The sequence below is a fragment of the Leopardus geoffroyi genome, chromosome B4 (assembly GCF_018350155.1).
Source record: "Leopardus geoffroyi isolate Oge1 chromosome B4, O.geoffroyi_Oge1_pat1.0, whole genome shotgun sequence".
NCBI lineage: Eukaryota > Metazoa > Chordata > Mammalia > Carnivora > Felidae > Leopardus > Leopardus geoffroyi.
This window is the reverse complement of record NC_059341.1, coordinates 142,216,386-142,229,357: the sequence shown is the minus strand read 5'-3', so window position 1 is coordinate 142,229,357 and position 12,972 is coordinate 142,216,386. Positions and strand designations below refer to the sequence as shown.

Sequence of the window (12,972 nt, the reverse complement as noted above, 5' to 3'; positions counted from 1 at the left end):
GCGGATTTCCCCAGGTGCACGGACAGGTGTCCTGGGTGGGCAGCGCTGGGTCTGGGCAGCCAGGCTGGGCAGGAGCTGAGCTCCCCTATCCCCATCCCGAGGAAGACACAGCAGACGGCAGGGCTTGAACGTTTAATGAGGCTCGGCCACCGAGGGGCCTAGGCCTTGTGGGAAGCAGTGGTGCGCACGCGCAGCACGCTGGCACGCAGGGTGGGCCGGTGGTTGCCGGTGGCCCAGCGCATGCCCGAGGCGGCCCCTCCGCGCTCCGGCCATGGCCCGTTGAGGTCAGCTTGGCCGCAGTCGCTGTACCACCAGCCGGCGCCCGAGCGATCGCGGCTGCAGCTGGTGAAGGGCTGGGTGCCGTCCGTGCAGGGTGAGCAGTGGTCGCGGTCGCGGTCCAGCGTGCTGAAGCCACAGCCCTCTTGGTCATCCGTGCGGCCCAAGCCCCGGAACGCGTCCCCTGCACAGCGTGGTGGCGTGGGTGGCGGGCCGGCTGCCCCTCTGGCCCGCGCTCCCGTCGTGGAAGCTGCTCTGGCTGCCTCGGCGTCTGAGACCCCAGGGCAGACGCTTGGGGAGCGACAGCCTCGCCCGGAGCGTTGAGGCGGACAGATGTGGGCCGGAAAGCCAGGGTCTCCAGGGACCCAACCTTCCCTACCCACCCTGGCCCCGTGGCCAGGAGAGTCCAGTGGACAAAGCAGGACACTTGTGCGTGTGGGTGGGGGGCAGGCACGAGGCCCCCTTACCTCCCGAGCACTCACCTGCGTTCCCAGAGTACAGGCCAAGGGTCAGTCGGTAAAACAGGTCCTCCCCGTCCACGTGGAAGTTGTCATAGTGGGCCTGAAGCGTGTGGCTGTCCGCATCCAGAAGGTCCACCGTGAGCTCTGAGCGCAGGCCCGGCTGGGAAGTCAGGTCAGAGATGTGCTGCAGCCCCAGCCAGTGGTCACCTGCAGGGGCGGGCACCCGGGCTGAGGCTGCCGTGTGACGGCCACCCCTGGCCTCCTCCTATCGTCTGTGCCCTGTGTGCCCGGCGACCCCCAAACACAAGCCTCGGGGTGCACACCCCTGTGCCCACAGGCACACGGCCCTCCTACCTGTCAAGTCCCCGAAGCCCTGTTTGTACTCCTGCCAGCATCTCTCGAAGTCCAGACGCCTCCGCCTGCCCCGGTCCCGACTCTGAATCACCGTCCAGCCACCGTCCTCTCGCATGTCGCACAAAGCCTGGGGAAGGACTTCACGTGGCAGGCAGTGCCCGGCTGGACCCACGTAGGCTGCCCCTGTCCTATCTGTGCCCCCCCAAACGCTTTCTGTTTGAAAACCGAAACTTTTCCTGCTTGTCCGTGTCCTGTAAACTTTCGTCATAACGAATCCACGTTCTCAGAAGCAGGGCGAGGATCCACGGTCGCGCCCCAGGCCTCGGGAGGGCCGCCTGCTTTCGCGTCAGTTTGCACCTGCTTCGTGGCTTTGTTTTTTCACCTAACGTTGGATCCTGGAATCTCTCCTTGTTCGTACCTTTACAGGTGCAAGCTTGGGTTTCTCCCAACCTTTCCTGACTATAAAACAATGTCTGTGGGGCGCCTGGGTGGCTCAGTTAAGTGTCTGACTCTTGATCTTGGCTCAGGTCATGATCTCACAGTTCGAGAGTTCAAGCCCCGGATCGGGCTCTGTGCTGACAGTGCAGACCCTGCTCCGGATTCTCTCCCTCTCCTGCTCCTCCCCACTCATGCGCATAAATACTCTCAATCTCTGTCTCTTTCTCTCTCAAGATAAGCACTAAAAAATAAAATAAAATAACCACCCCCCCCCCCCCCCCCGGCAAAGTCCGTGAACATCTCCGTGCCCAGCTGTGTCTGAGGACAGACTCCACCCGGTCCGGCCGGTCCTTCCCTGTTACTGGAACAAGTAACTTCTCTTGTTTTTGCCCAAGCAAGTCATACGGAGTATCTCCTGGACCCTCACCCCGCTGAGGGCTGCTCACCTGGAAGGGGGCGCTGGCTCCCTCTGGCTGGATGGTGTACACACCGCTGGGGGCTCTGGGCTTCTCCACCCAGATCTGAGAGCAGTCCCTCCCTGTGGGAGACGCGGCCAGGAAGGCTCAGGCCGGGGAGGGGGCCGTGGTCCCCCAGTGACCAGAACCGGAGTCCTCCTCCTGCAGACGCCCTGGGACAATCTGGCAGACGGGCAGCCAGTCCCCTGAGTTTGGGCCACGCCTGCCTCAGGCCTCTTCTCTGGGAGTGGCTGTTCCTTGGGCTCTGCAAATTGGCCGGGCCGCGACCCTCAGCCAGACCCTCAATTCTTCCCGTGGCCCCCAGACAGAACCTCTCCCCTTCACCTGCTGCCCTGGGAAGGTCCCTCACAGTTCCCCCACCTTCCTCCCCCTGGCCTGGCAGTGGCGGGAGGGCTGCCCTGAGCCCAGCGGGCCCCTCCCAACACAGGAACACAGTGGGGCCTGGTCCTCGTCTGCCCTCCTCCCAGGCCGTCTGGGGCAGGGACCCAGCCCGGTCCTCATGGGGAGTGAGGCCTGCCAGGGGAGGGCCCGTGGGTGACAGGCCAGAGGCTGCCCAGACCTGATGCCCCCCCACCCCATCCCGACCTTGGGGTTCCAGCAGCACCACCTGGACCTGTGGAGAGAGAGGACATTGGTCAGGGGTGGTCTGGGTGGCCCGGCGAGACCCACCGGCCCGATGAGCACTCTTACCGGCTGTCGATGCTGCACCATGGAGCCGGCCTGGGGCACAGAGAGGCAGAGGACAGCAGCAAGACCCAGGACGGGGCGGGCAGCCATGCTTCCGGGGGGTGCAGCCCTGGTGGGGGAGAGCCCAGCCCGCAGCCCTACCAGCCTCCCTTCACGCCCACAGACGGCCCGCACCACCCTGGGTGCTCCCTGTGGTCCTTCCGGGCAGATCTGAGCCACTGGTCCCGGCACCTTTTTGTTTGGGTGCTGGGCTCGCCCCGCCTCCGCCCCCCCCCCCCGCCCCCCCCCCCCGCCCCCCCCCCCCCCCCGCGCCGGGGTTGGGGGAGGTTTGAGTAGGGCGGGAAGCCTGAGGGTGTGGACCAGGGAGGTGAGGGGCGGGGACTACTGCCTGTCCCTGAGCACACTTCCCCTTGGCTGGTGTCCTCGCTGGGCCGGGGTCCGCACCTGGGACGGGCAGGTGCCGGGGGGGGGGGGGGGGCCCCAGGGCCTAGATCTAGTGCTGAGAGGCAGGTGTTGGCGGCAGGAAGTTCTCCAGACCACTAGGCCCAGGCCGGTCACCCCTGCTGCCACCCGTCACCTCGTCCCTGCCGCTTGCGCTCATTTCTCCACACTTCACAAAACAGGAGCTTCCAAAATTAGACTTTATTTCCATTTCTCAGGAACGAGTACATGTATGACAGGAAAACACGGTGCGGCCCCGTTCACGGCCGTGGGTTTCACCTGGTTTTGTCAGACATCGAGTCAACACAAACACAATCAAGCGTGGCCCCGGGCCCGGGTGGGCTGCACAGAGGCCGTGTCACAGACGCATGACCCGCGGAGCGTGGCCGCAGGGAGGTGCCCGGGGTGGGAGCCCCGCGTGGGCTCGGCCCAACCTCGGGTCTCCGTCTGTCCCGCCCCACAGCGGTCACGCGCCCGCTGTCCGCTGAGGTTGGGGCCGAGGAAGGCTCCCGTCCGAGGGCTGCAGCCCCAGAAGCCCCCAGCCAGAGGCGGGCCTGGCACCCCCCTGCGGAGGCTGACCTTTCCCACGGGCTCACCCTCTCGGGATCGAGGTCCCCCCACGCACACGTTCTCTTTGTCCCAACCAGGTTTAAGGCTAGTATTTTCTGACATTTGCTTCAGTTTTTCTCTTAAGTTAAAATTACCTGAGTAAAAAAACTTCAGACATTTTTAAAAACCAAAACCACACACCGTCTGCAGGCAGAGCTGGTGTGCGCCCGCCGCGACCGAGCGTGGCCAAGCTGCCCAGGCGGGAGGGACGCTCCCCGGAGCCACGACAGAGCTGCGTGGGGTGACCTGGCCCTTCCCAAACATGCCGGCCAGGAACCCGGTGGCCCAGAACCCACGGGGACTCGCTCCCGGGCCAGGGCTCCTGCCGCCAGCGCGTGAGAAGGCACAGTGAGGTAGGGGATGGCTGGCCATGCCCACCACGCCCCTTCACCTGGGGGCCGGGGATGGGGGTGGGGCAGTGTGCACCTTTGGCCCCTCCCCCACCAGCGCGTCCTGATGCCCATGAACCCCAAGAGCGGTCCCTGCAGGGCCGGGGATGAGGGTGGGGAGGGGGCTGCTGGGAAGCCTGAGCTCAGAGCAGTTAAATATTTCTTTATTTGGGCGGGTTGGGGGAGGAGAGGCGTGGCCGGGCCTGGACCCCCACAGGGGGTGGCACCCAGCCGCTCCTCGTTGGGGGGGGGGGGCCAGCCCCAGCGCCCCTCAGCGGTGACACGGGAGCAGCCACGTGTTGGTCCTTCCTATTTGCGCGGCCGGGCCGCGGACGCCCTCTGCAGACAGTACTGAGCGACAGGCAGTGACAGGACCAGGCTGGTGGCGCGGCGCCCCATCCAGTAAAGGCCGTAGCCCAGCAGGCCCAAGAAGGCGGCCTTCACGGCCAGCCGGGACACTCTGCCGGAGATGGACGGCGGGGGGACGCTGGGGAAGGGAGGGCGGGCTAGGCCTGGCTGGGGGGGGCGCACGCTGCCCCCCAGCCCCCAGCCCCCAGCCCAGCCTGGCCGCGACCCCGCCGGGCTCTGTGCTCAGGGACTGCAGGGCGCACGTGGGCGGCACTCACGTCATGATCTCCTGGATGTTGAGGTCGGTGGTCCAGTTCTTCTCGATGCCCGGCACGTGGCCCATGCCCACGACACCCACCACCACCGAGGGGACGCACTTCCTGGGCTCGGCTGTGGGGAGAGGGAAGCATCAGCCCCCGCCCGGCGGGCACGGTGCCCGGGGAGCCCCCGCCCGGGGCCGGCCGTCGCCGTCACCGTCAGAGGAGCGGGGCAGCTCCAGGCGCCGGGCGGCCTGCCGCAGCATGTAGGTCAGGTAAACGTCGCGCTCGGAGACGATGGTGCGGTGCAGGTCGGGGAACGCGCCGACCATCTCGGCCATCATCTGCTCCAGCAGGTCCTTCTGCTTGCAGCGCTCCACGTCGTCCTTGCTGGGGCAGAGGGCACGCTGCCAGCCTCGCGGGCACGGGGTGGCCGGCGGGAGGCCGGTGCTGTTGACCCAGGGCAGGGACCTCGGTACCCTCTTTGTTTGGGATCACGGCGGAAGGAAGGAGCGGGAAGGCCCTGTTTGAGGAGGCTCAGCCCGAGAACAAGGGGGAATGTGCCACGTGGCGGGGGCTGGGCCCCGCTTCCTGGGTGGGGCTGCCTGCCGGAGGCCGAGGGGCCCTACCTGATGGGGTCTGACAGGAAGCACAGGCCCCAGGCCAGCTTGACTTTCTGCCAGAAGGACAGTGCAGCGATGGCCCTCTTGAAGGTGACGGGGATGGGCCGGTCGCCCAGGTGGAACTTGCAGAAAGGCACCTTGCTGGCCTGGGGCAGGGGCTGGGTGTTGGTTGGGGAAGCCTGAGCCCCGGGGTGGCTCCCGTGCACTGAGCCCCCTTCCCGGCGGGACCCCGGCCCACCTCCTTGAAGGCCTCCCTGAACTCGCCGCCAGGGGCCATGCCCAGCTGCTCGGTGATGTGGGCCGACACCTTCAGCAGCAGCATCTGCATGAGTCCAGACATGACCCCGTTCTGCAGGGGAGGGGACCGAGGGTCAACGGCCGCGTGGGCACAGGGCACAGGCTCCAGCCGCGAGCACAGGCCTAGCCTACGTCGTGGGGCTGAGCGAGGGCCTTGGGCAGGCGGCCACAGCCACGGCGGATGCTGAGGCCCCACTTCCCTCCAGCCACCCCCGCCCGTGTCCCTGAAGGGCGCACGTCAGCGTGAGGGAGCGGCACTTGGAGCCGGCACTCCACGGCCGCCACCCCCACCCCCCTCCCCGGGCCCCAGGACCTGCTCGGCAAACTCCCGGGGTCCCCGTCCGGCCCTCGCCTCGGGGCCGAAGCACCACCCGCCTGTCCTCCCTCGTCCGAAACCCAGTAAAGGGGAGCCCCTCTCCTGCCCACCGGCCAGGGTGGGCGGGGCACCGCCCTGCTGACCGGAAGGCCGCCCGGCGCCGCACCTGCCTCACGGCCTGCTGCAGCTTCTCCAGGCTGATCTCCTTGGCCTCCTGGAGCAGCGTGCTCTCGTCCATCTTGAGCATGGACACGCGGTACTGACACAGCTCCACCACCACCACATCAGGCTGCACCTCCCGGATGGTCTGCAACGGACATGCCGGCTCAGCCCTGGGGCCCCGCAGGCGGAGGCCGCCCCGGAACCGACCGGGAGGCCCGGCCCCAGGGGCCGCCTCGGCTGCCGGGGCCACAACTTGTTTCTGGAAGCAACCGAGAAGCTACAGAAAGTTCGCCGATCGCGAAACAGAAAAGCGCCCAGGCTGCGAGGCTTCCCCGGCATCAGAAACCTCCCTTCTGAGGGCTGCTGGTGTCGCGGAGGAGGAAGTGGGGGCTCAAGGGAAGGGGCCGCTCGGCCCAAGACCAGCCCAGTGTGGCGGGCCTCACCTTCACGACGTCCCTCTTGCTGTCGTCGCTGAAGTGGGCTGTGCCCACCACGTACACCCTGCTCCCGTCCTCAGCCACCAGCTCGGTCACGGTGCGCGGCAGGCTGGGCCGTTCCCGCCGCCTCCTCAGCTTCATCTCCAGGAGCAGGGACAGAGCGTCGGCGTCGGCTGCAGGGACGGCAGGCCAGCTGGGGTGCCGTGCGCACCGGGGCCCACCTTCCTGAGCAGCTCTCTCCACGGGGCTCCCCCGGCCTCGATGGGCCGCCACCCACACTCAGCACTGCTCACTACAGCGCACGCGACCGGCACGGTGCCGTCGGAGCAGACCTGCCCCGTGAAAGGGGGCCTGGGCCTTGGCGAGGTCTGCAGTCTCCACGATGAGAATCACCCGGGCATCGAGGGAGCCAGGACGGGGATGGCCGTGACCATGCAGGGCCGAGGTCCCCAGGGCAGCTCTGAAGCACTTAGCCTCCCACCCAACAACCTGGGGCTGGCTGGGGTCCCCATTCACCACAAACTCAGCCCAAGCCCCGCCTGTCCAGGAGCTGCCCACCCCCACCGGCCCCCCCAGCACTGAATGGTGTCAGGGAGCACGCACACAGGTTCTGGGGTTCTCCGGAAAGCACCCTGGGCACCACCTCGGAAGACCCCACTGGGACAACGGGCTCCGTGTCAGCCTGCAGAGGGAACAGGAGTGTCTGAGTCAGGGCACCACCCTCCCTGGGGGCTGCGGGACACTTGGCACCCACCTGTCCCCAGCGGGCCCATCAAGAACTCAGGGGCTGCTCCATGAACTCCGTGTCCTCCCCGGGATGAAATCTCTGTGATCGTTTCCTTGGATACGGCCCACCCCCAGGGCTCCCTGCCCCCGGGTCCCCCTGGCTGACCCAGAACCCACCCCCCACCCTCCAAAAGCCACGTAACGCTCTTCTATGCATAGAAGCAGCCACGGTGACCCCAGGCGACCACACTGAGGGGGAACCCACACTCTGCTGAGCAGCTGGCCAGACCCCAAGCCCGAGGTCGTTCAGGAAGCAGCCGCCCCCCTGCCCCCCGCCCAGCATCCAGCCCAGGCTCTGACCTCCTGAGGTGACCGCTCCTCCTCCCCCTCCATGGCTGGGAGGCAGCTCCTGGCACTGATGAGTGATACCTGAGGAAATACAGGAGGCACGTTTTCACCTGCGCACGGGGCTCAGGGCACCACGGGGCTCAGTCTGATCTGAAAGATCCGTGGGTGGCATTACCGCCTCTGCCCTTCCAGATTGACACCTGTCAGTCACCAGCTACGGACGGCCGGGGTCCAGGGTCCCTGTGGCCGGCACAGCAGGTGTGAGAGTCTGGCTGTGAGCAGCATACAAACCCTGCACCACGGGGCTAAGAACAGAGCTGGAGAGGCCTGGCTTTGCCCCCGCCAGGGAACTGGGGGCCCTCTGCCGAACAGACCTGTCACCCCCATCTCCCGTTTACCCCACAGAGAGCAAGGCATTGGAGCTCAGGGACCAGCCCTGAGGGGCAGTCAGGCAGACCGGGACGTTCCCTTTCCGGCTCTGGAACAAAACACTGCACCAAACTCCCGCAGGTGAGAAAACCCAGCAGAAGACGTGAGTCTGAGTATCAAGTTGGTGCTGAATGCCTTCAGCGGAGTCATCCAGGCGTCTCTGGAACTCAGACTCAGCGCGACGGCCGCTGCCCCGTAGGGAGCCACTGTGTGAGCATCAGCATCGTGGAAGTGGGAAGGAGCAAGGCTCTCCAGCCGCCCCCCTCAGAAGGAGCCAGGAGCTTGGGGGGGGGGGGACAGTCATGTGGGCACAGCAGGCGCACTTCCTGGAAAGGGCTTTGTCACCAGGACAAAGGACAGCGGACCATCCGGACCTCCGGGGCCAAGGGGAGTGAGGGGCCCGAGGCCTGTACCGGGACGTGTGGTTCTGGACGCCAGGCGCGAGACAGCAGCATCGCCAACGCGGGCTTCACCCGTGCTTCCCCGAGACGCCGCGGAAACTCAAGCCAGGGTCTGCTGCTGCCTCCGGGGCCACCTCTGAGCGCAGCTCGAAACAACCAGGCCCCCCCGAGGAGTCTGACCAGGGACCTCGTGCAGACTGTGGGATTAGGGAACGACCCCGACCTGTCTGAAGTTGGGCCGCGGTACCGTGGCTGGGTTCTCAAGCCCACCCAGCCCATGAGTGTTACATGTGCCTCTGGGCAGTGCTGGGGGAACGGGGTGCGGCTGCCCCAGGGCGCCACGGACCCTCGCCTCACCCGTTTTCCTGTGGCTGCGCACTTCTCTCAAACTTTCACAAGAAGGAAGGGCAAATGATAAAGTCAGTGCGACGCCGGGCCAGGTTCCTGTCCCTCGGGCCTGTGGTCACGCAGCAGCAGGGAGCAGACAGGGTTCACCCAGGCCATGACCACCGGTGGCTCACCGCGCACCCCTGTGCAGGCAGCCCCCCCTGTGCAGGCAGACTGGGGCAGGGCAGGGCTCCCTCCCAGTTTAACCAACACTCTCACATGCCCCGGGGCTGACCAAGGGTGGGAGGGGGCGGCCCCTCTGGAGGATGGCCCAGTTTCTGGAAGAGGAACTGGCTTAGGGCTAGAGGACACAGTTGGGCCCCGGCCTCTCCGGGCCAGCAGAAAGGGGTGGCTGCGGAGGGGAGGAGGGCCTGGCCTCCTCAGCACCCCTCCCCCAGTACCTCCTGTCCAGGATCCCCAAAGCCCCTTCTTCCTGCTTCACAGAAGGAAAGCGCTCCACCATGCAAGGTGCCAACAGAAATGCAAACAGGAAGCGGAGCCTGGAGCTGGAGGGGTGGGGCTGGGCGGTCACTGGAGCTCCTGCCACCCCGCCCCCCCAACCCCCAGGCCCCAGAGCCGGCCCAGTAGGGCAGCCGGGACGATGGCCCTTTGTCAGGCTCCATGCAAAAGAGCAAACAGTTCTCCCAAGCAGCACACGGCTGCCAAGGTACTAGAAAAACTTTTTAAGAAAACATCCTGTGCCCTGGCAGGAAGGCTCCTGTAAGAACACGCAAGCGGGGGTCACCACGGAGGTCACTGTGCTGCCTCAGCCCTCCCTCCCACGGTGTGGTGGCTACAGGTCCAGGGCGCATCCTCCCTCCCTCCCCCTCCCTCTGGCCAGACGACCCTCTGTGCCCACAGGGGACACTCTGTGCGGGCCAGGGGCACCTTTCTGGGGAGGCCCTTCCAGGTCCTGCCTCCTACAGGCCGGGGGTGGCAGACAAGCCTTGAGTCGGCGATGGCTCGGCCCCCCACTGTGGCGCAGCACCCGGGTCCCCTCCTGCAGCTGCTCCCCAGAGGCGGGCGCCTGGCCTAGTCAGGCAGGAAGGCCACCGAGGCTCCTTCAACACCCAGAGTCTGAGATTCTGAGAAGCCTCTTTGTCTGAGGCTGTTGCCTCCACACACCTTCCGATACCCTGCTTTCCCTCCGCTGCGGGCGCGGGGTCCCCTGGCAATACCCTTGTAGGATGTCATTTCAATGGCTGAACCGCCCCCCACCCCCATATGCAGTTTCAAATATTTACAGCTGAGGCCTGAGCCTCTCCCAGCTGCCAGGAGGGCAGCAAAGTGCCTCCCGCCTCCCGCAGACCTCTGGGCTCAGCCTCCACCCCCTGCACCCGCAGGTGGCTGCTGTGGGGCGTCCACGTGCCTCCTGGTTTCCCGCCACACGCTGTCCGGATCCACAGGTCCTAACAGCTCCCTCCACCACCGCAGGCTGCGGGGACCAGGAGACCCCTGGCTGACACCCTCCAGGGGAGATACCCGTGCCCCCTCCTGAATCCACGCTCCAGCACGCGGCCCTGCTACCTGGCCGGGCCACAGCCACCGATGCACGAAGCAGGAAGAGCCTCCTCATCCCCCTCCGACCGGCTGCCGCTGCCAAGCAGGACTGTCCGTGGACACGACCTGTGGCCAGATGCCAGCGACCAGGCGGCAGGGGATGGCACGCTGGGCCAGACCTCAGACCAGCAAGGCCAGTGACGTGGTGCGGCGAGGCCCCAGGCAGGACCCTTCAGCCCGCGAGGACTCAGCTCCTGCCTCTAGGATCGAGGTGCTCAGAGCAGTCACCCAGCCGTCCCATCTGTCTGCACACACCAGGCCCTCTCCTGGCTGCGAGACAGGTACCACACTCAGTCTTCACTTCAGCCCGTGACCTCCAGACCTCTGTGCACTTACTGCTGTCGGGGCAGGAAAAGAGCCAGCAATCTGGTTCAGAAGACACTGAAACGTGAGTTTCCCCCAACTGTCTCCTTCTCTGGAAAGGGCCACACCACTATCTGGCTCTAGAAACTATAGTCCTGCACACACAGGACAGCAGCACAATCACCCGCACGCTTCCAGGAAGTCAGACTCCAAAGCAGCGGGAATCCCCAACAGCTTTGGGACCCATCTTGTCCAGGACTCCAGCGAAGGGCCTGCTCAAAGGACAGGAAAGCCCCGCCTCCGTCAGGGTCCCACCCGCGCTGTGAGCCCTGAGACACAAATCAGAGTAGCGGGTTAAGCGGTTCTGCATTGGACGAAGTGTCGAAAATTGTCCTGCCGGGTGTGCATTTCAGGATGGAAGCTGAGAACGTCGGACAGGTCAGTGTGAGTGACGCAGGTTCCTGCCTGCCCGGCCCAGGCAGCCGACCTTCTCCTGGGTCCCACCTCTATGCACTGAATTGCGTCCCCCGGAGTTCAGTATTGAAGCCCTAATCCCCATGATGACAGTGTTTGGAGGTGGGACTTCTGGGAGGTGACTAAGGTTACACGAAGTCATGAGGGTGGGGACCCATGATGGTACTAGGGCTCTTATGAGAAGAGACACCAGGCCGCTGGCCATGTGAGCACACAGGGAGAGGAAAGCCGTCTGCAAGCCAGGACGACAAAGCCCTCAGCAGCAACCAGGTTGGCCGGCACCTTGATCTTAGACTCCCAGCCTCCAGAGCTGTGAGAAAACAGTCTGCTATGTAAGCCTCGTCTCTGCGGTTCTGTTACAGCTGCAGAGCAGACTGAGACACCATCACCGCCCCCTCCACCCTCTAAAAACTGAGAAGCCACAAACTGCCCCCCGGATCCCAGCCCGCTTCTCAGTGTGGCCCGGGCTGACTGGCACCAAATGGAGTTCCCAGAAAAGCCCGCATCTCCGAACCAACCCACTGGGCTTGCTCAGGAAGCCAAAAGTCCCAGACCGGACAGACCAGCGGGCTGCAGAAACAAATGACCAAGTGGGAGAGAGCGGGACGTGGCCAAAGCCCTGAACTTCCCAACGCCCCCACTTCTTAAGCCTGGGCCCCCCTGGCAATGGACACCCCCGGGTCTGGCAGCACCTGCTTTATGGAAGTGTGGCAAAGTCTGGGATTGGGGTAGAGGCCACAGGCCAACTTGCATTTGGGCTGGAGGCCTGAATGGCTCCTTGTCCACCACCCCTGGCTGGCCCTGCTGGAGCCTGCACCCCGCCCAACCTTGGGCCCCCGCCCTGATCACCACTGCAGGGCGCTGTGTAGGGAGCACCACCAGCCTGCAAGACTGCCCAGTGGTCCTAGGGTCAAGGCTCCCTTCCAGTCACACTGCAAGGGGGCGAGCAGGAGAGCAAAGGGGACAAGAGACCTAGGGAGAGGGGAGCCTGCCCAAGAAAGCAGTGAGCCTGGCGGCCTGCCCATCTTCCTCTCCAGGGAACCCCAAAGCCAGTAAGTAGGCTTCCACCTGGAAACCACCCATTCTCCTAACGAGGCTGTCCTGATCTCCAAAGGTGGCAAGGACTTCCGAGAGCAGACTTCCTGGCTGTTTTTGAGATGCCGAAGCCAAGGCAGCCTTGCCTGTGCTGGGACAGTTTTACGGAGACTCTCCTACGCGGTACTTCGTGGCACATAAGTTACAGCTCAGTAAAGCCGCTTCACGGAAACAGAGCGCAGACTGCTGCAGGCCTGCGGAGTTCGGCCGCGCCGTCCACCCCGCCATATGGCAGCCCCGCTCGCTCAGCCTGACGGGCAGAGGCCACCGGCACTCGGGAAGAGCCCAGGGTCTCCACCCGCAGAGGTGCGGCCCCCGCTTCTCGCCCGCGGCCCCCGCGCCGGGAGCCCCGCCCGAGCCCGCAAGCCTGCTCCGCCCGCCCCCTGTCCCCGCGAGCCCCGGCCGCCGGCCCGGCCCCGCGCGCACTCCTCACGGGCCAGGGCTGACCCTTCCGACCCCAGGCCCCACGCTGGGGGCTGACTGGGCCGGGCCCAGAGCGAGGGGGCCCCCGCCCCCGCCCCCGGCCCGTCAGCCGGGACCCTCGCCGCGCAGCGTACCGAGGCGGGGCGGCGCTCCTCAGCCGGCCTCCATGCGGCTCGTCGCCCCACCGGACGGGGCGGACCGGGGCCGGGACCGGGGGCGGGGCGGCCGGACGGCCCGGGGACGGGGGCGGGCGGC

The 12,972-nt window shown here is 66.0% G+C and overlaps 2 protein-coding genes across 5 annotated transcripts; both read right to left on the bottom strand.

Annotated features, from left to right (window-relative positions):
• Positions 1-117: 117 nt before the first annotated feature.
• On the bottom strand, positions 118-2,975 carry LOC123591251 (angiopoietin-related protein 5-like). The gene is made up of 6 exons (XM_045465224.1): positions 2,696-2,975; positions 2,591-2,618; positions 1,976-2,067; positions 1,092-1,218; positions 759-944; positions 118-460 (listed from the first exon to the last, which is right to left on the bottom strand). The coding sequence occupies exons 1-6, from the start codon at positions 2,780-2,782 to the stop codon at positions 159-161; spliced, it is 822 nt and encodes a 273-aa protein (XP_045321180.1). The 5' UTR covers positions 2,783-2,975; the 3' UTR covers positions 118-158.
• A 344-nt stretch (positions 2,976-3,319) lies between these two features.
• On the bottom strand, positions 3,320-12,972 carry TRABD (TraB domain containing). Of its 4 annotated transcripts, none has more exons than XM_045465221.1 (10): positions 12,852-12,972; positions 7,658-7,726; positions 7,175-7,253; positions 6,578-6,744; positions 6,139-6,279; positions 5,598-5,708; positions 5,366-5,505; positions 4,954-5,126; positions 4,758-4,869; positions 3,320-4,618 (listed from the first exon to the last, which is right to left on the bottom strand). In XM_045465221.1, exons 2-10 carry the CDS (start codon positions 7,688-7,690, stop codon positions 4,441-4,443), a joined length of 1,134 nt encoding a protein of 377 aa, XP_045321177.1. In that variant the 5' UTR covers positions 7,691-7,726; positions 12,852-12,972; the 3' UTR covers positions 3,320-4,440. The 4 variants fall into 4 exon arrangements, with proteins under 4 accessions (XP_045321177.1, XP_045321176.1, XP_045321178.1 ...); XM_045465220.1 differs by lacking the exon at positions 12,852-12,972 and adding an exon at positions 8,488-9,322; XM_045465222.1 differs by lacking the exon at positions 12,852-12,972 and adding an exon at positions 8,833-9,315.